At 50.5% G+C, this 27,012-nt stretch overlaps 3 protein-coding genes and 1 long non-coding RNA gene across 7 annotated transcripts in view; 2 read left to right on the top strand and 2 right to left on the bottom strand.

Moving 5' to 3' along the window:
• The window catches only part of Nup188 (nucleoporin 188), a 57,305-nt gene extending 54,457 nt beyond the window's left edge, over positions 1-2,848 (bottom strand). Inside the window, exon 1 of one of the 2 annotated variants that reach the window (XM_059259974.1) lies at positions 2,749-2,848. In XM_059259974.1, the coding sequence (XP_059115957.1) occupies positions 2,749-2,780 (32 nt within the window). In that variant the 5' untranslated portion in view covers positions 2,781-2,848. The remainder of the gene's footprint in view (positions 1-2,748) is intronic. The other variant, XM_059259975.1, reaches the window with a different exon arrangement.
• A 40-nt stretch (positions 2,849-2,888) lies between these two features.
• On the top strand, positions 2,889-4,951 carry Dolk (dolichol kinase). Its single transcript, XM_059259018.1, has one exon. The coding sequence runs from the start codon at positions 3,189-3,191 to the stop codon at positions 4,797-4,799; it is 1,611 nt and encodes a 536-aa protein (XP_059115001.1). The 5' UTR covers positions 2,889-3,188; the 3' UTR covers positions 4,800-4,951.
• A 3,331-nt stretch (positions 4,952-8,282) lies between these two features.
• Phyhd1 (phytanoyl-CoA dioxygenase domain containing 1) lies at positions 8,283-22,997 on the bottom strand. Of its 3 annotated transcripts, none has more exons than XM_059259971.1 (11): positions 22,809-22,997; positions 20,011-20,138; positions 17,703-17,778; positions 17,511-17,558; positions 14,755-14,810; positions 14,262-14,324; positions 13,669-13,690; positions 9,959-10,087; positions 9,750-9,866; positions 8,761-8,890; positions 8,283-8,662 (listed from the first exon to the last, which is right to left on the bottom strand). In XM_059259971.1, exons 2-11 carry the CDS (start codon positions 20,107-20,109, stop codon positions 8,617-8,619), a joined length of 786 nt encoding a protein of 261 aa, XP_059115954.1. In that variant the 5' UTR covers positions 20,110-20,138; positions 22,809-22,997; the 3' UTR covers positions 8,283-8,616. The 3 variants fall into 3 exon arrangements, with proteins under 3 accessions (XP_059115954.1, XP_059115953.1, XP_059115955.1); XM_059259970.1 differs by having other exon boundaries at positions 20,011-20,169; positions 22,809-22,989; XM_059259972.1 differs by lacking the exon at positions 9,750-9,866 and having other exon boundaries at positions 20,011-20,169; positions 22,809-22,988.
• A 907-nt stretch (positions 22,998-23,904) lies between these two features.
• LOC131907952 (uncharacterized) lies at positions 23,905-25,482 on the top strand. Its single transcript, XR_009378509.1, has 3 exons — positions 23,905-24,010; positions 25,036-25,121; positions 25,312-25,482. It is a non-coding gene; the product is annotated as an uncharacterized LOC131907952 (long non-coding RNA).
• The last annotated feature ends 1,530 nt before the right edge of the window (positions 25,483-27,012 follow it).

Raw genomic sequence — 27,012 nt, 5'->3', positions numbered from 1 at the left:
GGCAAAACACTCATAGACCTAAGAAACAATAAATAAAATGTTCAAGAAAAAAAGTTTTTAAAGAAAACTTTTGGATAGAAAGTAAAGAATAATCAGAGTCCATCTGGAGAATGCTGAGCTAGCCAAATTATTCTAATGAAACAGTCCTTTTGAGAAACAGTTACATTCTACATAGAAATAAATGCAGTTACTGTCTACCCGACTCCATAGAGCTGCACAGTTCTCTTGTAAATGAGGACTTAAGCTTAGGAGCAATAGCTTTTAACTTAAAAAAAAAAAAAAAAGATTTTTTTTTAATTATGTATAATGTTTTGCATGCAGGCCAGAAGAGGGCACCAGAGCTCATAATTATAGATGCTTGCTGGGAATTGAACTCAGGACCTCTGGAAGAGAAGCCAGTACTCTTAACCTCTTAGCCATCTCTCTGGCCCCAGCCTTTAACATTTTTGAGACAGGCTTTTTACTGTGTAGCTCTATCGGCTCTGGAACTCAAGAGAGCAGCCTGCCTCTGCTGGGATTAAATGTGTGCATTAGCACACTGGGCCCAGCAATAGCCACAGCTTTTCAAAGAGTGGCTTTACTTTGTTCACACGCCTGCACCACTCAGACTGCCACAAACACCGAGACCTCAAAATGCCAATATTCAAACCAACTTTCTGCCAAATTCTGAGTGACTTTCACAAGATTCTGAGTGGTTTAAAGAGCATCATTCTAGTGTCACTCACCAGTGCTGACTCCTATGCACACACCTGCAACAGCAGAAAGGCTGAAGCAGGAGGACTGCAGTGCCAGACCAGCCTAGGCCACCCACACAACACTAGGCTTCACAGTTACTTCAGTAAGCCTCTAAAAAACAACACAGGACTGAGATGGCCCAAATAAAGCACCTGACGTGAAGACCACAGCACTTACAAAAAAAACTATGCAGGTGTGACAGCCCACCAGTAATCCCAATGCTCGGGAGAAGGAGACCGGAAAGCTGAGTCTAAGATGGCTTGCTAGACTGAATCAGCAAGCTCCAGATTGATCAGGAGACCCTGCCTTGGTAAAATGGAGATCTAAGAAAGACACCCAACAGCCTCCACATACATACATACACACACACACACACACACACACACACCCCTGCACACACAAAGATTAAAGATTCCCATTTGGAAAAGCAGGAGCTTGAAATGCAAAGGTGACTAAGGTCAACTACAAAGCAATAGGTAAAAGGACCAGGATGGACTTTTCTTAGTCCAGATCTCAGGTCTTCAAAGAGACCACTATTCCCAACTACTAGGGAGCATGCTTTCCAGTGCTAAGTATCACTCTCCTAACAGACCAAGGCAGTGCCTAGAACCTGCTAGGCGCCCCCAGGGTGTAGCTCAATAGTAGAGTGCTTGCCTAGCATTCCTGGGTCCCTGGGTTTGACCCCTTAGACCTCGAAATAAAAATCAGATAAAAACCCTAGGATCAGTCAAAGTCCAGCCTCAAGGATGGGTTTGGTAAGCTCTTTAACATGATGAAAGCCTGCTGGCAAGCCAAAATTTTCCTTTCCTTTTGAAAAATTCATTTTTTAAAGTTTCATATAAGTATGTATCCGTATCTGTGGTTACAAGGTCTAGCATGAAACAGCAGAGGGAAGGAAACCAAACTGGCCCTCACAGGGATCACAAGAAACTCCACAGGAAATTTTACCACTGGAAGGCGAAGTGGCTGACCTAGAGAAAGACAGGCAATGTGTGAGACACTGACATGTTTGTCTGCGTGTTTAAGGGTTCAGCAGGAAACAAAGCCAAATAAAGTTAGCAGAATCAATTCCAGGTGACAGGTATGTTTAAGTTTTAGGAGTGGGGAGTATTGTCTCTAATATGGAAGATGTAATGAGCACAGAGGTCTGGTTATGGTTTTTGTCTGACAGCCTTCAATCGGAATCCTCATGGGGATTACCACGAGAGGCAGAGGAGGGGGGCTATCTATGTATGAATTGGACTTCTGAGTCATGTGTAACAGGAGGCGCCTCTCTCCTAGTTGTGAGAAATGAATGAGATAACGCCTGCAAGGCACTTTCCCAGGGTCTGGCGCTAGTAAGCGCTCTTTAAAGGCAAGCAAGTCTTGTAATTCATGTCGGTAATTCCGCACTAAGGCAAGAAGATAGGCGCTCAAGGCCAGCCGGTGGTACAAGAGACTTTGCCTCCAAACAAACAAACAAACAAACAAACACTCCTTAAGTGAGAATCGTGTGTTTGTTTTGTAATAATTCATCTTGTGTCCGAAGTCTGGCACAACACCCGGAATGGCCTGGAAGATGAAGGCATGTCTGCTGATTGAATCAATACCGGCATCAGCCAAAAATAAAAGAAGGCGGGAACTAAGGACGCCCGCGGGAAGAATCCGCGGTGTGGGCAAGGCACACCCGAGGCGGGGCAGAGCACGGGGACGCTACGGCGGGGCCCGGTAGGGGGTGTCTTCCAGGCGACCCCGAAATGTCCCGCAGTGCCTACAAGGAGCACGATGGAGGAGGCGTGGGGAGACATGAGGCATACGGACCGCGGAAAGGGAAGGGAGAGTGGCCGGCCCGCTCCAGAAGTGTCCTCAGCCCCGCGAGCGGGGACGGTTTGGACTTAACCGCCTCGCCGGCGGGTGTCCGTCCACCCAGCCTGGGCTCGTTTCCGCCACTGCCGCTGAATCCCGTTTCCAACTCCCGCCCTGCTCCCGCCCGGCGCCTCACGGCCACCCCCGCCGCCGCGCCCCACTCCGCACCTCACACACGGCCCACCGGCGGCAGCCGCCATCTTCGCGCGCGCGCCCCAGCCCCGCCCCCATGCGCCGGGCCCACGTGACCCCGCACCGTTCGGGTAGGGGCGGGGCTCTCCGTCACGTGGCGGCGGGGGCGGGCCCAGGATGGGACTGTCAAGATGGCGCTGCCCAGGGCTGAGAGGCGTCCGCGGTGGAGGCGGTGCAGCCTGTGAGCGGTGAAGAGTGCACACGTCTGCTACACCGTAGGTTGGCAGCGGTGGAGGGTGACTGGGCGCCGGCTGTCAGGCCTCAGAGTGGCCCGAGGTGGAGCACCCTCTTGGTTGGAAGCTGGAGGAGGTTGCTGGCTGGGTGAAGTTGCTGCACTCTGCTTGGCTGGTTGAGGGCCCCAGAGGCCAAGGCGTCCCTAGTCACCAAGCCGCCCCTAGAGCCCCAGGCCTAGAGACATGACCCGACAGTGCCCTCCCTCAGCCCCGGAGTCTGGGTTTCCGCTGAGCGGGTCGGTGCTGGCGGAGGCTGCCGTGGTGTTCGCAGTGGTGCTGAGCATCCACGCTGTGGTGTGGGACCGATACTCCTGGTGCGCCGTGGCCCTCGCAGTGCAGGCCTTCTACGTCCAGTACAAGTGGGACCGGCTGCTGCAGCAGGGGAATGCCGTTTTCCAGTTCCGAATGTCCGCGAACAGTGGCTTGCTGCCGGCCTCCATGGTCATGCCTTTGCTTGGGGTAGTCATGAAGGAGCGCTGCCAGGCTGCGGGGAACCCGTACTTCGAGCGCTTCGGCATTGTGGTTGCAGCCACTGGCATGGCAGTGGCCCTCTTCTCCTCGGTGTTGGCACTGGGCATCACTCGCCCGGTGCCCACCAATACTTGTGCCATCTCGGGTTTGGCCGGAGGCATTATCATTTATATTATGAAGCACTCCCTCAGTGTGGGCGAGGTGATCGAGGTCCTGGAAGTCCTGCTGATATTTGTTTATCTCAACATGATCCTGCTGTACCTGCTGCCCCGATGCTTCACTCCTGGGGAAGCACTGCTGGTATTGGGTGGCATTAGCTTCGTTCTCAACCAACTCATCAAGCGCTCTCTGACTGAAAGCCAAGGGGACCCAGTGGACTTCTTCCTGTTGGTGGTGGTGGTAGGGATGGTGCTCATGGGTGTCTTCTTCAGCACCCTCTTTGTCTTCATGGACTCAGGCACGTGGGCTTCTTCCATCTTCTTCCACCTCATGACCTGTGTGCTAGGCCTCGGTGTGGTTCTGCCCTGGCTGCACTGGCTCATTCGTAGGAACCCCCTGCTCTGGCTTCTTCAGTTCCTCTTCTACACAAAAACTCGAATCTACCTCCTAGCCTATTGGTCTCTGCTGGCCACCATGGCCTGCATGGTGGTGCTGTACCAGAATGCCAAGCGGTCAGCTTCTGAGTCCAAGAAGCACAAGGCTCCTACCATTACAAGAAAATACTTCCACTTCATTGTGGTAGCCACTTACATCCCAGGTATCATCTTTGACCGGCCACTGCTATATGTGGCTGCCACTGTATGTCTGGCAGTCTTCATCTTCCTGGAGTATGTGCGCTATTTCCGAATCAAGCCCTTGGGTCACACTCTGCGGAGCCTTCTGTCCCTCTTCCTGGATGAACGAGACAGTGGACCCCTTATCCTAACACACATCTACCTGCTTCTGGGCATGTCTCTTCCCATTTGGCTGACTCCCAGGCCCTGTACACAGAAGGACAGCCTGGGAGGAGCGAGAGCCCTGATCCCCTATGCTGGGGTCCTGGCTGTGGGTGTGGGTGATACTGTGGCCTCCATATTTGGCAGCACCATGGGAGAGATCCACTGGCCAGGAACTAAGAAAACATTTGAGGGGACTATGACATCTATATTTGCACAAATCATCTCTGTAGCTCTGATCTTAATCTTTGACAGTGGAGTAGACCTGAACTACAGTTATGCTTGGATTTTGGGATCCATCAGCACTGTGTCCCTCCTGGAAGCATACACTACTCAGATAGACAATCTCCTTTTGCCTCTCTACCTACTGATATTGCTGATGGCCTAGTAGTAGCAGCTGTGATGATGAAAGCAGGGAAATAGGGAGAAAGAATGAATGGTCCCCACAGCAGCTAGCAACTTGGACACCAAGAACCCAGAGGTGAAAAGCAGATTTGGTTTTTTCAATTGATTCAGACTTCAAATAAACAAGCAAAGCTCTCTTGGTTTTATTTTTGCTGATAATTAGAAAACAAAAATACTTAAGGGCATACACCAATTTAGGGAAGTTGAGTATGTTGCAGAGCCCCCATCCTGTAGTCTGGGTAAGGCATGGTTGGAGTGGACCTTGGGGGCAGCAGAACAGAAAGCCTAATGCTTAGGTGTCTGGTGTCAAATAAATCTGATCAGAATCCTTGGCCATACAGGTTAACTGTATGGCCTTAGGTGAGTCAGAGCCTCAATTCTTCTATCTGTAAGATGGGAATAATGACAGCCTGACCCTCACTGGATACTAGAAGGCTCTATTTTTTTTTTTGTTTTGTTTTTGTTTTTGTTTTTTCAAGACAGGGTTTCTCTGTGTAGCTTTGCGCCTTTCCTGGATCTCGCTCTGTAGACCAGGCTGGCCTCGAACTCACAAAGATCCGCCTGCCTCTGCCTCCTGAGTGCTGGGATTAAAGGCGTGCGCCACCACCGCCCGGCTTAGAAGGCTCTATTGAGAGGAGGTGTGAGGTATCCAAAGTATTTGGCCTGGGGGCCAGCGAGATGGCTCAGTGGGAAAAAGTACTTGCCACACAAGGCTGAGGACCTGAGATCAGTCCCTAGAACCCACCTGAAGGTGAAAGGGGAGAAGTGACTTCCCAGAATTGTCCTCTGACCTCCACATGTGTGTGCTAGCTCATGCATGCCTCCACAGATGTCACATACACATACACTACTAATAATTTTCTTTTAAGTATTCAGCCTGTGGACCACCTATGACCAGAAATCAGTACAGGAAAGTGTCACTATTACCCAAGAGTAAACTTGTCTTAGAAAAAAAAAAGCCAGGCAAAATAGGAGGAGGAGGGGCTGGAGAGATGGCTCAGAGGTTAAGAGCACTGCTTGTTCTTCCAAAGGTCCTGAGTTCAATTCCCAGCAACCACATGGTGGCTCACAACCATCTGTAATGAGATCTGGTGCCCTCTTCTGGCCTGCAGGGATACACACAAACAGAATACTGTATACATAATAAATAAATCTTTAAAAAAAAAAAAAAAAAAATAGGAGGAGGATAGGTCATACTTGGAAACAGGAGTGACCTTTCATCTCCTGACTTCATTCAGGAAAACCCAAAAGGCAAGAGCTGAATGCATGTGGTGTCTTCTCCTTGGACTAGGAAGAACCTGTATTCATCTCTTCTGGTGCAGAGTCCAGATCCACAGAGGCTGGCAAGTTCCTGGAGAATTCACAACAGTTCCACTGCGGGTGTGGGCACAGGCTGTCTAGTTCCACGCCTGAGTCTCCACGTTTCCCAGGGTTTGCACAGAGCCTGACCCTGTGGCAAGAACTTGGTAGCTATTGCCTAAACAAATGAACAGTTGCCATCAGTGGGAAGATAACAGAGGATTCCCAAGGCCAGAAGCTGGGACTGGAGCTCTAGAGAGCTGGAGTCTCTTCCTGGCAGTCACTGCCAAGCCCTTTCCCTCAGAGCACTGGGCCGTTCCTCCAGGGCCAACAAGTAACTACCCGCTTCTTCACTCTCTCCCCTCTCTGTGTCAAAGGAGGCGGCCCAGTGTTGGAGAAAGGGTGCCAGCTTGCTCACCAACTCCCTGGCTGGCTGGTCTTGCAAGCATTCTTTCTTCTGGGCTTTCCAGTTGGTAGAGGACTAGACCTGGCTACAGACATGGCTGCCAAGGCCAGGCAGGTGACTCAGTGAATGAGAACGTAGAACTGTGCTGGGCCTCTCTTAAATAGGGAGGGAGGCAAGCTTATAACCCTGCCGTTCAGGGCAGAAGCTGGAGGATCACAAGTTTAAGGTTATCTTGAGCTACAAAATAAGTTCAGGGTCATCTTAGGCTACATGAAATTCTATCTCAAATATATATTATAAATATATAATATATATACATATATTATATATATCTCAAATATATAATATATATTTGAGATAGAGTCTCACATAGCTTTTGATGGCCTGAAATTTGCTAATAGGCTAGCCTCCAACTTCCACCTGCTCTGTCTCTCCTCTAGGATCAAAGGCCTGCACTATGACACCCTGCTCAAAATACTTCTTTTAAAAGGTCGCCAAGATAGCTCATTGGATAAAAGCACTGGTCCCATGTTCAGATGGAGAGATGGCTCAGCTGCTAAGACACAGTTCCCAAAACCCAGATGACAGCTAACAACCTCCTGGCACTCCAGGGGGATGAACACCCTCTTCTAGACACCAAGCACACATGTGACACACAGGCATGCATGCAGGCAAAACACTTATACACATAAAAAACAAGTTAGTCTTTAAGCCGGGTAGTGGCGGTACACACCTTTAACCCCAGCACTCAGGAGGCAGAGGCAGACAGATCTCTGTGAATTTGAGGCTAGCCTGGTCTACAGAGTGAGATCAAGGGCACACAAAGAAAGTCTCAAAAAAAACAAAAAACAAAAAACAAAACTGTGTGTGTGACACTGGACGGAGCCCAGGGCCTTGTGCAAATACCCTATAGCTGAGATCGAAAGGAAGTTTTTTGCTTTTAAAAAAGGAAAAAAAAATCGGTGGTTGCAATAGCTAACTCCTCTCTGTTTGCAGTATCTGGCCAGTCTCCAGCTAAGCAGGGTTGGAATCTAGTAGTTGTTCTAGAAGGTGCTGCTGAGCATACCCACAGGAGTGGCCCTGCAGGCCCTCATTGACCTCTGTTACACAGGAATGAAGAGGCCCTGAGAGAGGAAGGACCTGACCTGGGACCCTGGAGCAAACTGGCCTTAGACACAGAGCTATCAAGATCTGAGACTGGATTCCTAGCCCCAGGAGTCTCTCTACTTTCCAGCAGAGGACAAAGGGGTTGGAGGTTAGACACTCAGGCCTGGAGGGAACAGGATAGCTAAGCATTTGTATAATTTGGGCAGGTCACTTGCCCTTTCCTGGTCAAGTCCTGGGTCCATAAACACAGATAAGAAGCTCCCCTGCCCCCCTCCCCTGCCTCCTTGTAAGGACTTGAGATAAAGCCCCATGCACAGTGAGTGCCCACTAAATATTGCTCAGTATTATTGCGTGTAACCACACCAGGCAGGGTGGGGTGCCCTTGATGGCTTTCTGCAGGGCTGCTAGTAAAAGAAGAATGGATGGAGAAGCTATGTTCAAAAGTCATTTTGTGGGGACTGGAGAGATGGCTCAGCAGCTAAGAACATTGGCTGCTCTTGCAGACGGGGTTCAATTCCCAGCAGACACATGACATCACACAACCATCTGCATCTCCAGTTCTAGGGGATCCAACACCTCTGGCTTTCCCAGGCACTGCACTCAGGTGGTGTACAGACAGACAGACATATACACAAAACGCCCATACACATAAAATATATTTCAAGTCATTTTTATTCAGTGCTTTACACAGTAATTTCCACTCAAGAGAAAACTGAAACTCAACCAGAATCATTTCACTGCTGAGAGGCCACTTCAGAGGCTGCTTTAGGACAGAACGGTGGCAGTGAGACAACATTTTGGAGGAAGCCCTTTACCCAGCCTGGGCTGCCGCCCTGTCACTTCATTTTTTTGGCTCCCTGTCTGCTGGACCAAGGGTCATAGACACCATCAGAAAGCCAAAGAGGAAGATGTGCCCTCAGGTTGCAGCCAGAGGCCCTGGTGTTGACAGCTTCTCTCTGTAGGGGACCAGCCCGTCCTGCCAGGGCCTTTATATGTAGAGTGGTGGAAAGGGCAGCTCAGTTGTGGGCTGGAGCCTGCAGAGAGCAAGAGGTGGCCTTAAGGGATCACTGTGTCTAGTGTGGAGGGTCTTCTCAGGAGGTTCTCTGAGGCACGCACCAACCCTGCTACCTACCAATTCTCTGGGCTCCAGACAGTGCCGGCAGCGGCCTCCATGAGGTGGAAAGTATAGGCCTGGCGCGAGCGGTCGGAGAGGTTCTGTTCACTCTTATGCACCACTTCTCCATGGATCAGGACCAGACCCCCTCGGGGAATACCACCTAGTCACCAGCAAGTCACCACCAGCCCCACAGCACAGCCTTCCTCTTCCCGAGGCAGTGGGAGAACATGGCCCTCCTCCATCAAAGGGTGAAGTGTCCGCCACCCTCTCTGTTCCTATCTTTAGAAGCTCAGGCTCACATGCCTGCTCCAGGATGAGCCCACACCGTTAGACAGAGGTTTGCCTGGGATCAAATCTCCACTTTGACCTGCCTCAAGAAGCCTTAAGAAGGGCCTCCCCCAGGCCAGGCATGGTGACACACACCTTTAATCCCAGTATTTGGGAGGCAGAGGCAGGTGGACCTCAGTGAGTTTGAGGCCAGCCTGGTCTACAGAGCAAGTTTCAGGACAGCCAGAGCTACACAGAGAAACCCTGTTTCAAAAAAACAAAAACAAATAATAATAATAATAAGGGCTTCCCTTCCCTGGGTGAGGGAATCAGTCAGCTGGGATCTGGTGACATTGACTTGGAACCCAGTATTCCCTTTCCATAGGAAAAGCAGGGAGCTCCTGCGACATCCACTGAGCACTTGTGCACCTCACAGACTCCCTGTAAACATCCTGTAATCATTGCTGGCCACTTGGGAAAATGGAGGCTGAGATTCAATCATCCACTCCAAGAAATAGCCCCTAAGCAGGGTCCGGGTTGTAGCCTGACCTCCAAAGCCTGATGGAAGCAGACTGCTTGCTCACATCCAAGCCCAGGACCAGCACTCCACCTCCCATTCCGTGATTCCATGGCCCTCAGGTGGCAGGCACCACGGAGCCTTTTGGATGCCAGGCGTGGGGCAAACACAGACCTCTAGGCATGGCCACCTGCCTCTCTGTGCTCTGCACCCCACCTACCTCTCCGCACTGGCAGAGGCACAAAGAGCTTGTTATCCCAGGCTGGCTCTGACCCAAGGAAGCTAGTGGCAGGCCCAGAGCCCTCAGGGGCTCTGATCATTCTTCTTGACACTCCACCTGCGGGCCAACATGGACCCAGCCGTTAGCCTCTCCTTTCCCATGTCCCTCTCCACGGGGGTAGGTTGGGCAGAGATAGACAGGATCCTCACTGGTATGGGAGCCAGGGATGAACCAGAGGCAGCCGTTCTCCAGCAAGGCATCTTCAATCGCAATCCACACGCCCAGCACGCGGCCCAAGGGCTCCGTGTACAGAAAGGTAGCATCTTGGTGAGGGGAGACTGTAATAGACCGACCTGGGGGTGAGGTACAAAGCCCTTGGCCAGGCCTCGCCTCACCTGGCCAGGTTCTCATTCCATTATCTTCCCAGGGCCAACCTGTCACCAGTGAAGAGGCTCACCACTGCTTGACCTACAAGCTCTGAGCAGAGAGTGCATCCCCGAGAGTTTCCATCTCTAGAGTGGTTCCAATTACAACCACCTCAAAGGCCTGCTAGAGGTGTCTGTAAAACTACTTATTAAAATTGCCTAGTACAGGAGAGATGGCTCTGTGCTTAAGAGCACTGGCTGTTCTTCCAGAGGTCCTGAGTTCAATTCTCAGCACTTACATAGTAGCTCACAACCATCTAAAATGGGATCCAATACCCTCTTCGGGTATGCAGACATACAATGCAGACAGAGCACTCATATACAGAAAACATATAAATCTTTTAAGAAATTGCTTAGTACAAGGCCCAACCTTGTAATGCTAAAAAGTACCTATTGTTTAATCCCAGCCACATCACTGAAGCCATCATTTTAACCAGGGGCAAGCAGATTCGAACTACCAAATGGCCCACCAGCAGCATAAGCTAGAAATATGGGCAGAGCACGACACTAACTGAATGACCAAGCCACTGCATTTCTTTGTTGTGTTCTGTGACAGGGCCCAGCTGTGTAGCCTGGAACTCATAATCCTGTCTCCAGAGGACGAGCACTGCAGGCTTGTGCCACCAGACCCAGACAGCACCCATATTTGCACACTAGGCAAGTGTTCTCCCACTGACTTATTGCCCTGGCCCTCTTTTCGCTTTTGTTTTGAGAAAGGCTCTCAGGAAGTTGCTGAGGCTAGCAACTCAGTTCTCCCGAGCAGCTGGGATTCCAGGATTGTGTCTCAGCACTAGTTCCCTGTGTTACTAGTCAGGAGACACAACCCCAGCCCATTTGCACCCACTTTTTAAAGCCTCCCTGTGTTGATGCCAGGCACTCCCAGGATGGAGATGCCACTGGACAGAGGAGCTCAGGATGCACTAACAGGTTACGGGGTGCCATCTCACCTTCGTTCTTCCTAGGTAACTGCACTCTAAGTACCCAACTTTGAGAGGGGCTTTGAAATCCCCAATGTTATCCAGGAGTGTGTCCAGTCAGGGGGGCTTCAAAGTCTTTGAGGGGAAAAAAATGGCCAGGGTAGCTGGATGTGCTGGCCTTGGGCAGAGCAGGTACAGGAAGATGGGAGGAGCAATGTGGGAGGAGCAGGCGGGTCACACGGAGTCGGACGGGCTCCTGCAAGGGGGAAGGAGCTGCCCGTGAATGGGGCAGTCTTCCTTGGTGGCAGAGGTGAACAGAAGGCCACCCACCCACCATGGAGTCCCCAAACTGAACGAGTCAGGGGAGCAGGGTTATCAAAAATACAGATTTGTAGGCTGGAGAGATGGCAGAGACAGAGCACTGGCTGCTCTTCCAGAGGTCCCCGGTTCAATTCCCAGCACCCACATGCCAGTTCATAACAGTCTGTAACTCCAGTTTCAGGGGATCTGACACCTTCACACAGACATACATACAGGCAACACATGAGTACACATGAAATAAAAATAAATAAATAAAAATACAGATTTGTGAGCTAGAGAGATAGCTCTGTGACTCCAGTTTCAGAGGCTGCAACACCCTATTCTGACCTTCACAGGCACTGCACGCGTGGTTCACAGACAAAACACCCATACATATAAATTAAAAAAAAAAAAAAAAAAGGAACTCTTTTTTCTTTGTTTGTTTTTCAAGACAAGGTTTCTCTGTGTAGCCCTGGCTGTCCTGGAACTCACTCTGTAGCCCAGGCTGGCCTCGAACTCACAGAGATCCATCCACCTGCCTCTACCTCCGGGAGTGCTGGGGTTAAAGACATATACCACTACCGCCCAACATAAGTAACTCTCTTTTAAAGAAATTCAGCCTTGTAGGCTCATGTTGACTTACTTCAGATCTCAGGGAGGGGGCTAGAGAGATGGAGCAGTGGTTAAGAGCACTGGCGGTTCTTCCAGAGGACCCAGGTTCAATTCCAGCACCCACATGGCAGCTCACAACTGTCTGAAACTCCAGTAAGGACACCCTCACACAGACAAACACACAAAAATAAATAAGAAAGAAAATCAACTTCTTAAGCCAGGCATAGTGGTGTAGGCCTTTACCCCCAGCACTGGAGAGGCAGGTGCAGGTGGATCTCTGTGAGTTCCAGGACAGCCAGAGCTATAAAGTGAGACCCTTTTTCAAACAAAAGTAAAAAAAAATGGAGTGGACTGTGTGATGACCACAGCTGCTTGATAAAGTTCTAGCATTTTGACATTACAGACCACACTTCTCCAGCACCTTTTAACTTTCATTTTTAATGATTCTATTAATGGCTTTCCCTTTGGGAAATTTTGTGCAGGCTTTGGTAAAGGATGAAAATGTATAAAATAGCAGCCTCTTTAAATAAAATAATTCTTTGGAAAAAAAATCCCTGCCACCTCGGAACCAGGGATCCCATCGTGCCCTCCTAATTACACTAAGACCAGGGAAAGTTACAGGTGTTCTAGACACACCTGATCCCAAGGAGGAAAGGCCTGCAATCCAGAGCCAGAGCCTGAGGCCGTTAAAGACAGGAGTTCAGTTAATAAGCGTAGAGAAGTCAGAACGGTAAGGGTTAATGGGAAAAGAGTAAGACATCAGGGCCTTCCCTTTTGGGAGTGTATGAGGGGAACGGCCCAGAGTAAGACTAAGACACAAAGGGGCACAATTGGGGAACGGCTCAGTGCTTCTCCCCTTAAGGAATGAAAATTGGTCTTAAGTATAGTGTCTGGTCCCAGAAGTCCTTTTCCCAAGATCAGGCATTTGGATAAGGGCCTCCATTCCCTCTGGGGCTTGAGGAAGGTTCCTGCTTGCTAAAGTCATTCTCCTTATCTCTGGCTAGAGGAACTTGTGGCCCTTCCATTATGAACTTATGATGCCTGCTGTCAAGGTCAATGCCAGATTCCTCAACACCACACACACACACACACACACACACACACACACACACACATACCCGCTGCCGCCATCTCAAGCCACACCCCAACTCATATGCCCCCTTTCTTCCATTCAATCCTATGTGCAACTCGAGAGTATAAAAGGTGTATTCCTTTTTCAATAAACGCTGCTGGCAGCTATCCCAATTCACCCTCAAATCATGGCTGTCTCCTTCTCTCCCGCCATCTACTCCATGCCTCTTCTTTGGGACCTGAACCTCTGCCAAAGCCAGTCTTTGGCAAAAAAAAAAAAAAAAAAAAAAAAAAAAAAAGTCTCAGGGAAAAGGACCAAGGGTTCTGGTCTCAACCAGTTAAGTTTGCTGTTGGGATTGGGACCACTGTTCCAAGGGCTGTAGGGAACCCTCTATCAAGGGCTGTAGGGACCCCTCCGAAGCCTACTGCTCTAAGCAGGGATGGAAGGTGGCTGGCTGCCCTGGCCCCGGTTCTTGCCCATTCCAGACACTGCAGAAAGCACTTTTCCTCCCTTCACACACCCAATGGCCACTGCTGTCCCATCTCCAGCCTGAGGCCCTTGCTGGCTCCCACAGCAGCCCAGTCTCTACTCACCTTCGCCGCCAAAGTGAGGTTGCTGCAAGAGAGGACAAGGAGCTGGTGAGGACGGAGGAGAGCAGAGAGGGGCTTGGCCTGAGTCCTGTAGGTCCTGCAACCCTGTATTAGCACCCATCTACTGAGCACCTGCTGTATGCAAAGAGAAGCCACCCCACCCACCAGGAGTTTGAGGTCTACACTGAGGTAGTTTGTACCCACCCTACAAGATCACAAAACAGAACTAGTGATGGGAGGGCTAGAACAGGCTTCCACAGGCCTGAGGCTGAACCCTTGTGTGTGTGTGTGTGGGGGGGGAGACTCTTTTCCCAGGGGATTTAGACAGCTTCTTAGAGAATGTAGCACTGAGCTGGCCCATGAGAGCTGAGAGCAGAGCATTCAATAGAACAAGGAATGCTTCCATCCTTCTAACAGGTTTTACCTGAGCATCTATGTGCTGCCAAGTACCTTAGCCAGAGGCTGGCTCCACATGCCCTCCCAGCAACCTACCACAGTTCCAGCGGTTCTTGGCCTAGTGTAAGATGATGCTGTTTATGAACAGTCTGTTGTCTTACAGAGGGTAAACTGAGGTGTGGGGAGGCTGCAGAGCTCACCTTAAAAATATACATGCTCTGCACCACCACTGGCAGCTGGAGACCCAAACTTCTGACCAAAGCCTGGAAGATGAAAGTCACACTGCCATTCTGTTCACACATACACACTTCCTGTCTGCTCATACATACATACACACTGCTGGCCTGCTCACACATACATACATACATACACACTGCCTGCCTGCTCATACATACATACACACTGCTGGCCTGCTCACACATACATACATACATACACACTTCCTGTCTGCTCATACATACATACACACTGCTGGCCTGCTCACACATACATACATACATACACACTGCCTGCCTGCTCATACATATATATACACACTGCTGGCCTGCTCACACATACATACACACTGCCGGCCTTCTCATACATGCATACACACTGTCTGCCTGCTCATACACACATATACACTGCCTGTCTGCTCATACACACATATCTGTCCTTCACACCCTCCCACCCTCACCTCCAGCCCCCACTCACCTGCACCTTGGGAGAATGTGTCACGCTCCTGAAGACAGGGTCATGAGCATGCAAAGCTATGGGTCAGAAGACAGGGTTCATGGGCTAGCCTTCATGGGCTAGCCTGGGCCCTTGTGTAGCCCTCCCACACCCTGGACACCAGATTCAGGCCTATTTTAAACATTATGTTTGTTTATAACTAAGTAGAGGGCTGCAGACACCTTGACCCTACTCCGCCCAGGGCCTTTTGTTTGATTTTGCTTTAGTAACATCAAAGTCCCAGGATGGGGCTGGATAGATGGCTCAGAGGTTAAGAGCACTGACTGCTCTTCCAGAGGTCCTGAGTTCAACTCCCAGCAACCACATGGTGGCTCACAACCACCTGTAATGAGATCTGGTGCCCTCTTCTGGTCATACATGCTGTATACATAGTAAATAAATAAATCTTAAAAAAAAAAAAAAAAAAAAAAAAAAGTCCCAGGAGGGCCTGGACTTACTGTGTACCTGAGGATGACCTTCCCATCCTCCTGCCTCCACCTGAGTGTGCTGCCATCAAAGGCACAGGCCACCACGCCTGGCTTACACAGTGCTAGGGATCAAACCCTGGGCGTCATGTGTACTAGGCAAGCACTCTACCAATCGAGCTATGCCCCTAGTCTGCCTGTGACCTTACTCATGACCTTCTGGCCACCTGGAAACCTCATTCCAGCCCAGACTCCTCACACCTCAGAGTGAAAAGGACTCACAGAGGCCTGTCTCTTGGTAGCAATCTCCGTAACGCCCCTTGCTCTGTGTGAGCTCAGATAACAGGCCTCTCCTATAAGCCTCAGTCTCCTCCTCTAGAAAATGGGAGTGAGAAGACCAGCTGTGTCCTCCAGTGATGCTGTCGGGTTCAGTGAGCCCCCACACACAGAAAGAGTATATAAATAAGTAAATGTTTAATTAAAAAGTCTAAAAATGCCAGGTGGTGGTGGTGCACGCCTTTAATCCCAGCACCCAGGAGGCAGAGCCAGGCGGAGTTCGAGGTCAGCTTGGGCTACAGAGTGAGATCCAGGACAGGCTCCAAAGCTACACAGAGAAACCTTGTCTTGAAAAACAAAACAAGTCTAAAAACCAGTTGTCATGTGTCATCCTGAAAAAAAGGTAAGAGCTTGCACATTTGATTTGGAGGTCTTAGAAAAAGGACTGGGATGTCACATCAGGTGTCCCTTAAGGAAACTCCAGGAAGACGCTGGAGCTAGAACCCCCAACCCCAGGGATCATCCCCAGCCCAGGCAGTAGAGAGTGGAGGAGGCTGCACTGCCATCTTGGGGGCCCCACAAATGGAGCCCTTTCCCAGTGCTGGGGTGGAAGTTCCAAGGGATCAACATCAGAGGATGCAGAAGATTCAGGCTGAGGAGAGTGCTGTACAGCCAGCTACCATCTTGTGAGGTGGGGTGGGGGTCCAGACAAGGTCTCTCTTTGTAGCCCTGGCTGTCCAGGAACTCACTCTGTAGACCAGGCTGGCCTCAGACTCACAGAGATCTGCCTGCCTCTGCCTCCCTCCCGAGTTCTGGGATCAAAGGCATGTGCCACCACTGCCCTGGAGTCAACTACCATCTTATGGTGGGCTTTGATCTTGTCTCAAACGCTTTAGGTCTCAGATGCCCTAATTCCTTTTCCGGACTCCTGCTGCAGGCTGCAGGAATATATCATAAGAACTCAGCTGGTTATGGCAAAGTCACTACCTGGAGGAATCAGGGAATTCCTCCAGAGGAAGCCAAATCCCAAGGAGTTTTTGGTGTTACTTGACTTGTTATATATCAGCTGTATTCTGTTATGAAAATCATGTGTGCCTTCATAGTTTTCCCAATTGACTTTTCCCTAAGAAGGACTAACAATGTGGACTGATCACTCTCTGGACATACACATTCCAGGTATTTGGAGAACAGCCTCAGGAAAGGCTTCCTCTGGAATCAGATTATCTCCCTTGGCCACTTTCAAGGACTAAAGGAGACACCACCCAGGTGGTCGCCCAATTTCCGAGGACTAACAGTGATAATAACCCACAGGCGAGTCTCTTGACTTAAGGTAAATTCCACAAGGAGACACCACCCAGGGGGGCGCCCAACTTCCTAGGACTAACAATGATAGCAGCCCACAGGCAAGTCTCCTGATTTAAGGTAAATTCCACAAGGAAACACCGCCTAGGAGAGGTAGATGTTAAGTAATAGCTTTACACAATTTATATACCAGGACTTCCAGGGCACAAAGGGGAGAAGAGAAAAGAGAATGGAAGAACTAGATGGGTAAGAACTTGAGAGGAACAAACTGAGATGGGGAAGAACTAGATTGAAGGGCTAGAGGAGAGGACTAGAGAAATGAGATGGAAGATGAGGAAGAGCCAAATGGGGAAGAACAAGATGAGGAAGAACGAGATGAGAGAGAGAAGGAGATGGGAGAGGAGCTGATATGGGAAGGAACAAGATGGATGAGAACCTAGAAGGGGCAGAACTAGATGAAGGAATTAAGATAGAACCTAGAGGGGACAGTAGATAAATATAAAGAAGTCAGGCAAGAAAGGAACTAGACATGAGAGCAGAATAGAAGCTGTGTAGAGAGAGAACTGTCACAGAATAATAAAGCGTATGAACTAAGGAGTTTTGTGTACATAGATTCATTTCTTTTCATCAAAGATTAATTATCAGCTGGTTGTAGATTCTTCCCGGACCCTGGAAGGGGACTATCGAGGGGCTGGACCCCCCAAGTCCCCGATAGACTCCCAGTCTCCTGCTCACCATGGCCGATTTTGTTGATAGATTTCTCTGGAGGGACCAAGAAATTTCCTGTGGTACAAAAGACAGACAAAGGCAGAAGACCTGGAGTCCAGCTTCCTCACGTAGCTGATCTCAGCTTCCTCCCAGCCCCAGGAAGTAGCTACCCTCATCCAGCCCCACAAATCCTCATGTCTCCAGAGCCCCACTCCAAACCTTTCTTGTCAAAAACGCCTTTCTCAAAGAAGAATCGAACCTTGTCACCGCTGCTCAAGAAGTAGTCTGTGTTGCCCTGTGGAGGGGAACATACGAGGGCCTAGAGAATGGCTGGGGAGAGAGCTGGGCATGACAAAGACAGGAGTGGATCAGGAGCAGCCCACCCCCACAGGGCTACAGATGCCCCTCCAGGGGCTCCTCAAACATGACCATTGAGGTATAGACAATGGATTAAAACTCCAGGTGCCTGAAACCACAAATTGAGATTTCCTGTACATCTCTTATTACAAATGCTCCTTAATCCACCATGGAGCTTTGACGAGATAAATTCACATACACATACATTGAAAATCTTATCAATCAAAAAAGCTTTTTATGGCCGGGTGGTAGTGGTACACGACTTTAATCCCAGCACTCGGGAGGCAGATGGATCTCGTGAGTTCGAGGCCAGCCTGGACTACAGAGTGAGTTCCAGGACAGCCAGGGCTACACAGAGAAACCCTGTCTTGAAAACCAACCAACTAACCAAACCCAAACAAACAAACAAAACCCAACAACAACAACAAAATAAACATTCTATCTGAAAAATGCTGGCAACACGTCCCCTTGGTACACTTCTTTGTTTCTCCTCCTAAGGGAGGTGCCATTCCCCTGCCTCCACCCAGCACTGTAGCTGTGTCACCAGGGAAAAGAGCAAAGTTAAAATGCACAGCTTTGCTGAAACTGGATGGCTTCTTAGGAGGAGGAAGATGGATCAGCGATGAAGAACACTGGCTGCTCTTCCCAAGAACCCTGGACCAATTCCCAGCACCTACATGATGGCTCACAACGTTCTGTAATTCTAGTCTCGGGGGTTTGACACCCTCTTCTAGACTCCTCCCACACCGCACACCACATGCACAACTGTGCATGCAAGCAAGACCCACATACATGGAGTAAAAAGGCATCCAGAGACCACAGCACCCTGTCTTTTTCTTCCTTTCTTGTTGTTTTGTTGTTTTGTGAGACAGGGTTTCTCTGTGTAACCCTGACTGTCCTGGAACTCACTTTGTAGACTAGCTGGCCTTGAACTCACGGAGATCCGCCTGTCTTTGCCTCCTGAGTGCTGGAACTAAAGGCGTGTGCCACCATGCCCAGCGCTCTCTCTCTCTCTCTCTCTCTCTCTCTCTCTCTCTCTCTCTCTCTGTCTCTCTCTGTCTCTCTCTCTGTCTCTCTCTGTCTCTGTCTCTCTCTGTCTCTGTCTCTCTGTCTCTGTCTCTCTCTCTGTCTCTGTCTCTCTCTCTCTCTCCCCTAACATTTTTTTAAATTTTTCCTAAGATTTAAAAATATTTTTTATTGTATGTGCATTGGTGTTTTGCCCACGTGTATGTCTGTAGAGGGGGTCAGGTCCCCTAGAACTGAGGTACAGACAGGTGTGAGATGTCCAGTAGGAGCTGGAATTGAACCCAGGTTCAGTGCTCTCAACCACCTAGCGCTCTCTCCAACCCTGCCCACACTTTCTTCCATTCTTCCTATCTCCGCTGTCCACTGACTGTTGGAAGACGGTGGGTGGAGGGGACAAGTCAGCCCCTCACTCTTTAGAGTGTGTGTGTCCTTCCATTTGGGGAACAACAACAACAACAACAACTTAAGTTTGTAATATGTTTTCTGAAGACTTCACACTTCCCTCTCCTAGGGAAGGCAGCTTCTGGCTGCTGTAATTCTGTTTATGCCCACCAGATGGCAGAAGCTCACTGGCATCAGTATGAGTGAGCACGGTTGCCTGGACCACTCAGAAATCCAGACTAAGAGGGGTTAAAGGAACTGGCTGGAAGAACCACCTATCCGGCCACTGTGTTCAGTCTGAGGAAGCAACTGGCCTTCCTAGTCTGGCTGGGGAATGACTCACCCCAGAGTGGCCCGTCAGAATCTCAGGGCTCACTTTGGTCACAGAAGGTTCTTTGTGACCAGAGAACTTGAGAAACCCCAGCAGGTCAAAGCCCAGCACCTCTTGATATCAGAGAGCTGGATTCAAGTCCTGGCTCTGTCAGTTACAAACTGTGTGTGTGGCTGGAGCGATACAGTATTACCCAAGGAAAAGCCTTGCTTTTCCATCTGCCAAGTAAGAACAATACCCACCGTAGAAAGTCATAGTGAACAGTGATACAGCACAGCTCCTTAGCCTGGTGCCTGGCATGCAGCTGGCTGAGGTCTGATCCCTTATCAGAAGAAGCCTGTGGCCGGGGGTCCTCCCATCCAGGCTGCCCGCCTCAGGAGGGTACTGAGCTCCCATCAAACACCAGATGCCCATCCTCATCGACCCAGGTACCTGAGTTCGAAGCTGCTCATCTTCCTGGGTGGAAAACTCCGTCCGGCAGTGCAGAGGGACATCCATCTCAGCCACAATCTCCCCAATCCTCTGTTGCATGGCCTCACACTCATCTGCTGTCAAGAATCCTTCCAACAGCAGAAAGCCATCCTCCTGAAACTGCAGCAGAAACAAGCCGCAGATTCCCTCTGCCCTCACCCATTCCTTATGATCCATGTTTGAGCACAAACCTGAACCAAGATCGAGTGTCCTGTTGCTGCTCTGTCCCCTAGCCTGGCCATGGGTGTCTGGTACTCAGTGAGGAACAGTCAATATCGGCTGCTTAGATCTTCGAGAGGAAAGGGAAGAGGAGCTTGTCTCTGCTCTTGGCCTCCAGTGGGTTTGGGACATGTGGAAATATATATGTCCTTTTTTGCTTATTTATTTATGTGTAAATGTGTTGGTGTGAGTACAGAACCGTGTGTGTGTGTGTGTGTGTGTGTGTGTGTGTGTATGTACTTGTGCGTGTGCACATTTATGCATGTGCAGGGACACCGGAAAAAGACATTAGATGTTCTCCTCTACCACTTTCTCTATTCCTGAGGCAGGCACTCTCCTTGAACCTGGGCTTATGTTTTCTTCACTAGACTGGTAGCCTGTAAGCCCTAGTAATCCTGTCTCCACCCAGAAGGTAGGCTTATAGGTGTGTGCAGCTTAAGTGGGTGCTGAGATTCAAACAGTGGTCCTCAAGATTGCACAAGTACTCTTAACCACTGAGTCACCTCTCTAGCCCCGCCCCTTTTTGTTTGTTTGTTTGAAGACGGGTGTAGTGGTATTTCTTCCACCCATGACCATGACTTTGGGCTATACGGCCCAAAGGAGGTAGTGCTTCTTGCCTTCCTATGTGGCCCCACATTGGGCGACACTTGTTAAAATCAATCCACGTGAGTCTATTTAATGGGTAACGGATTTATTAAGATATAAATTGAGGAAATACATTCACGAATACAGAACCAAGTAAACAGCTGAAATCATCCTCTGTTCTGTCTGGAATGCACCTGGCCGTCCAATCATGCCAGGAAGAAGGATGTGACCTCCTCCCTTTCCTTTTAAGGGGTCACATATGAAGGCAAGAAGCACCGCCTCCTTCTGGACCCTATAGCCCAAGGTTATGGGTGGAGGAAATACCACTACAGACAGGGTCTCTTTGTGCAGCCCAGGGAGGCCTCAAACTCAAGATCCTCCTGCGTTATCCTCCTGAATGCTCATTACAGATGTGCACCACCACGTCTGGCTATTCCAATCTTGACTAAGCATGAGTATGTATGAGACAGTTTTAGGAGACAGACGCATGGTAACGAACAAGCCACCTTCACACAATTTACAGTCCAGTGACAGAGACCCACACATCACTAATCCTCAGGCAAACACACCATCCCACATCATGGTGAGTACAGGGAGAGAAGGGTGGGCTTTGAAAACGAAAGGCAGAGCAGCTAATGAGGTGAAGGGTCAAAGGGCAGCTCTGAGGAAGTCTAAGGGAAAGCACAGAGCGTTGGGAAGCACAGATACGAAGGAGCACTGCAGACAGAGACTAGGGTGTGCAGAGCCTCGGGGTACCGGAAGAACATGGGAAACTTGGAAGGAACAGGGCACAGGGTGAGGGGAGGGCTGGAGGAGCGGGCAGGAAGGGAAGGGGGCAGGGCTGGGTCAGAGGAGGAGCTGGGCTTTCTCCTGAGTGTAGTGGGAAGCCCATGGGGTGATCACAGAGGGCTTATTCTGACATAGCCCCAAGGCTGTTATCTTGAGACTGAGAGATAAGGTGAGGAAGAGCATCTTCAGGGCTGGGATGCCGCTCAGATAGACTGCTTACCTAGCAAAGACACGGCCCTGGCTTCCATCCCCAGCATTGAAAAAGAGGACAAACTAGGGGGTCAGAAAGCAAAGATGAGCTGGGTAGGGTGCGCGCACCTTTAGTCCCAGCACTCGGGAGGCAGAGGCAGGTGGATCTCTGAGTTCAAGGCCAGCCTGGGCTACAGAGCTAGTTCCAGCATACCCAGGACTATACCAGAGAGACCTTGTTTGGGGGGTAGGGAGTGCTGGATACTGACAAGGGGTTCTGTCCTGGATATACTGTGAGACAGGAAAAAAGGACTGACTTCCAGTGAGTACTTAACCACAGCAAGTTTGAGAACTGGAGCAACAGTGGCAGGCGTGAGAGACTAGGGGTGTGTGTGTGTGTGTGTGTGTGTGTGCGCGCGCGTGCATGCGTGCGCGTGTGTGCGTGCACATGCGTGTGTGTGTGTGTGTGTGTGTATGTGTGTGTGTGTATGTGTGTGTGTGTGTGTGTATGTGTGTGTGTGTTGGAATCTATCAGGGCCCCCAGCAAACACTCACTACTAAGCTACATCTATAGCTCCAGGAGGGACTTTGAAACACCTAAAACATTAGCAGTCTTGGCATATGAATTCATGGGTGGCTATTCCAAAGTGTGTATACTCCAACTCCTAACCCTGTATGGTAGGTTTTCATCATGGGACTGACCATCTACTGGCCTGTCCCGTCTAGTCTCTCCACCTTCGTCAACAGGCCCCTGGGGCTGGCTGGATTGGCTAATCTGAATTCTGGCTCCTCTGCCTCCTATCCCCAATCCCCACCATACCCCACCTGGGAGTGGGGGGGTGAGGGTCTGTGATCTGTCCACCTCAGGCTATGTACACAGGCTTATGCCCAGAGAAACTTCTCCCCTTTGTGAAATGTCAGGGGTCACTAGAGGCCCTGTACCTCCTTATCTGACTCTCCCAGCCACAGGCCCCTACCTTCTTGAGTTGTGAGGGACTCAGGCAGGCCATGGGGAACTGCTGGCTCAGGTTGCTGACTCCAGGGCTGGAGAGGAGAAAGTTCCGGAGGGGAGAGAGAAGGGCTTAACCCTTACCCACTCAGAAAATAGCCCAACCCACAGATCCACCCTCCTAAACACGTCCAGTCCAGTCTGTGCCTTCCACTCTGGTCCCAGTCCCTCCCCTTCCCCCCCACCCCCGTTTCTGACCCCGGAAGTGGGCCTGTTCTCTGCCCTAGCCGGCCTCCAGTTAGTCCAGGACTAGCCTTCCCTACTTCCCTTCACAGTCCAGGCTCCCTTGATCCCTCAGGTTTCTGTCTTGAATCCACTCCTGGGCAGTTCTAGAACTGTTATTTAGTGTAGGGCAGGCAGGAAACGGCCAGAACACTCAAGTCACTCCTAGCATGAGGAAGGTAAAGGCTGTGAAGTCCCCAGTCACAGGATCTAAATTTACCCTGAGGAGGGCCTGTGGGGCCACGTGGCTTTGCATTGTGAAGGCCCAAGAGGTCCTATAAAATACCTGTGTGCTCCAGCTTTGGTTTGAAGTCCTCTAGACGCTGGAAGACTGGAGCGGTGCTGAGGGAGGGGGGAGGAGGGGGTACTGGGGCCTCGGAATGAGGGATGACAGATGCTTCCTGCTGCTCTCCAGCCTCAGACCTAAGATGATTGCTGTCTTCAGAGGGGCAGGCACGGTAGGTAGTTAGAACCACCTGTTGGCTCTGCAGCTGACAGGGACACTGGGCTCTGAAAAGTTGTCCACTGGCCTTCCCAGAAATGGTGCTTTGAACAGCCAAGGGACAGAGTGTCTCAGGAGTGAGCGAGGGGACACTGCTCAGCTGTCAAAAGAACTTTGGCTCCAGATCAAGTGTTTTCCGGGCCATAACACTGGGAGCTCCAGCTTTGTCTAGGCTGTCTAGGCCTCAAGAAAGCCATTGAGGGCTGTGCCCACTGGCCCCTGGGGCCAATGGAAATTCTCTTGGGTCAGGCTGGGGAAGGCCCTGGAGACAGAACAGGGAGAGTCACAAGGCAGGGCACGCAGAACTAGTCCTTTCTGATGCAACAGCTGAGCAAAACCAGACACCCAACCAAGTTCCAGGAACACGGAGCAGCGAGGGCCCCTACTGCTGAGTCAGCAGTTGGCCTGGGGACCTCACCAGAGGCTGGGAGCTGGGGCTCAGCCAGGTAGGAGGTGGGGTCCAGCCCTTACATTCTGCAGTTGGTGATAACAGGACCTCAGTGAACAGCAGGTAGCAGTTACTGCTGATAAGGAGCCTGGCCTGGGGCTAGCACCTAGGAAGTACCTCCCAAATGCTTCACCCAATGCTGGCCGAGTAGGGGTGAGGCAGTAAACCAGGTGGAAGTATTTTGTTTTTAAAACTATTTCTCTGGGGGCTGGAGAGATGGCTTAGCTGTTAAGAGCACTGACTGCTCTTCCAGAGGACCCAGGTTCAATTCCCAGCACCCACAAAAAACAAACAAACAAAAACCTATTTCTCAGTTTCTCCAAGTTTTCTAAGTTGCTTTTGTAAGTAGGGGTTAGGCCAGCACTGTGGTTTTAGGTAGTGTGTGGGGGAAGGGGGCATTCCTTTCTATTCATTCTGCTGGCCTTGAGGGGAGGGTGGGCCATGTTTCCACACCATTTTCCCTCAGATGCTAACCAGTTCCAGATTGAATTCTCTAGAGCCCAGGCCTGAAAAGTCTCTCCCAATCCCTGCTCCTACCCTAGGGTAGAAACAGGGAGGGGGAGGGGCTGAGGGCAGGGAAGGGACCCGGCTCAGAACAGACTAGACCAGACAGGACAGGAGGACAGGAAGTCCCCCACATGAAGGTATGAAAGAGGGTCTTCCAGTGAGTGGAGCTCAGTGTCCTCTAGCAACCCACAAGGACAGAGGGAGAGGAAGTTCTGGCTCAGTCCTGAGGGGTCAGTCCCTGCGCAGCGAGGGAGACAGACTCTGGTCAACTCCAGAACTGCCCGAACAACTCCGGCCTCCTCACTGAGATCTCGCTTTGGCCCCTCTTTCTCACCTAAAGCCTTGGGCGTTAAGCCCTCATGATGGGCACATGGTCCAGAAGGAAGTGGGAGACTGCTGACCAGGCACATGCTATGGCTTGAGCTTGTAACCCCAAATCCATCTATTAGAAACTTAATTCCACTTATTTTGAGTTTTTGACAAACTGTCCAGTGGCCCTCTCTGCTTGTTCCACAGGTCTGGCTGGCCCACACCACAGAGCCCACACTGGCTCTGTCCTCTGGCAATCTCTGAGATTACAGCATTGAATCCACCACGGGGAGGTAGGCAGAGTAGGAAGTGCTTGGGTCCACCCTCATGAACGGGTTAATGCCTCTCCTGGGAATAGGCTAGCCCTGTAGCTCCAACTGCTGTGATGTTAGGAGGTGGCATGTCCCCCTCACTGGGTACAGCCATCAGATCCTGGACTTCTTACCTCCGCATCCGTGACCCTAAGGGAGCATTCCTCTACAGATCACCCAGGAGTGAGGAGCACAGCTCAGTGGACGAAAAGAACCCTTGCTCAGCGCGTTCAAGGCTTTGGGCTCCATTCCCAGAAATGTCTTCCCCCCAGTCCATAGACCACTGTTAGGTACCACAGCCATGGAGAACACAAAATGTACATTAAAACCATGGCTCCTTTAAGCAGGCCTGCTCACGACATTATTACTCCAATTTACAAATGAGAGGGGGGAAAAACAGAAACCAAGGAGGGGAAAAAGCCAACAAGAAAATTAAGGGAACTGGAGTCTCAGCTGAGTTGAGCTCTGAAGGCAGTTCTGGAAACCAGGGAGGCCTCCCCTTGGTCACTGCCAGCCTTACCTTTGCAGAACCATGGAGACTTGGGTGTTGCGACCCCAAGCATCTTCTGAAAGCAGGATAGAAATGCCCACGCACAGGTGGGAATATGGAGGCCGCAGAGGGAGAGGTGGGCTTAGCTTCATGCACAAGACAACTGGGCTCCAACAAGGACTTCTGGCTACTGGCTCCCAGCCAGACGACTCCCGGCCCCAACCAATCAAAGCTCACGAGGGCCCAAACAGGTGCCTGGGACAACAGAAACCACACAGGCCACCAGACTCCTGGTCAGGAACTATGCCTGAAGCATACAGGTGCACCTTCTAGCAACTGCCCTCAAAGGTAGTGAAGGGACAAACCCGTGTTCTATGGCATGGAGACCTCCAGAGGCAACTGTGTTATACATTTATTGGATAGTTGACCCATGTGTAACGGATTGCTTCATGGTTGACAGAGGCTAGTGTGCAGTATTTCCAAGGGTTACATCCAATGACACGACGCAGAAAACACAAATGGACAGACAGACATAGTCGTTAAGACAAGAGACGCTAAAACGTGCCTTAGTGTCCATGTGATTGATCTAAGGCGAGGCCCCTTCTAAAGTGGGGACCCTAGTGACTGATCTAAAGCAAAGTGGCTCACTGCCACTAGGCGCTAACTGTACTGTGTGCAAACCAGGTGCCCAGTATAGAAACTGGCCTGGAACCAAAAACTGGGAACCTGCCCTCGCAGTGGTGACCTCTCCATGCCCAACCTGCCTCAAATGTCTGTTCTTCACGAGGGACCAGATGGTGACAGAGCCAGTGTAAGCAGCAGCAGAGGCGAGTGAGGCATGAGCAAACCCACGACACACGTGGGACAGAGTCTGGGGGAGCAGCTGCCCCAGCTCCTTAACACTGTGCGTGAGGGGCACGTGGGGGGGCAGGGACGGAGCACCGTTCATCTGGGGATTAGCCAGCCCAAGTCTCCTCCCTTCTCGGCAGCTCCAGAGCTTTCCTTTTGGCTGACAGCCATGAAAAGGGGTGCCTGCCAAGACCCATGGAGGAGAAAAAAATAACAGGACACCAAAAAACCCTAAAAGCAAACAAAAACAAAAGCCCTGCCCCAGGAGAAGAGAAGAACAGACAGCACTCTGGACCAAGGTCAGGACGGACTGGGAAGACCTCCCGGCCCCACCACAGGGACAGGAAGTTTCCTTCAATGTCTCGCTGCTTTGCTCAAGGGGAAATACCACCCACCCTGAGACTTCAACTCACTGGCCTTTAGTGTCGTTTTTTTTTTTTTTTTTTTCTTTTCTTTCTTTCTTTCTTTTTAAATAACCAAACCATCATTTTCAAAGCTTAAAACAAAACAAAACAAAACAAAACAAAACAAAAA

This window comes from Peromyscus eremicus, chromosome 4 (genome assembly GCF_949786415.1).
Source record: "Peromyscus eremicus chromosome 4, PerEre_H2_v1, whole genome shotgun sequence".
NCBI lineage: Eukaryota > Metazoa > Chordata > Mammalia > Rodentia > Cricetidae > Peromyscus > Peromyscus eremicus.
This window is presented reverse-complemented; position numbering and strand designations above follow the sequence as displayed.

What these genes read in the sequence shown, in the direction of transcription:
- Dolk (XM_059259018.1), top strand. Translation starts at nt 3,189, where the DNA reads ATGACCCGACAGTGCCCTCCCTCAGCCCCGGAGTCTGGGTTTCCGCTG.
- Phyhd1 (XM_059259970.1), bottom strand. Translation starts at nt 22,841, where the DNA reads ATGGCCTGCCTGAGTCCCTCACAACTCAAGAAG. An exon ending in ATGAGCAGCTTCGAACTCAG is followed by an intron (nt 17,779 to 20,010) that starts GTACCTGGGTCG and finishes TCCCCTCCACAG; the next exon opens with GGCAACACAGACTACTTCTT. An exon ending in TATCAACAAAATCGGCCATG is followed by an intron (nt 14,811 to 17,510) that starts GTGAGCAGGAGA and finishes TCTGACCCATAG; the next exon opens with CTTTGCATGCTCATGACCCT.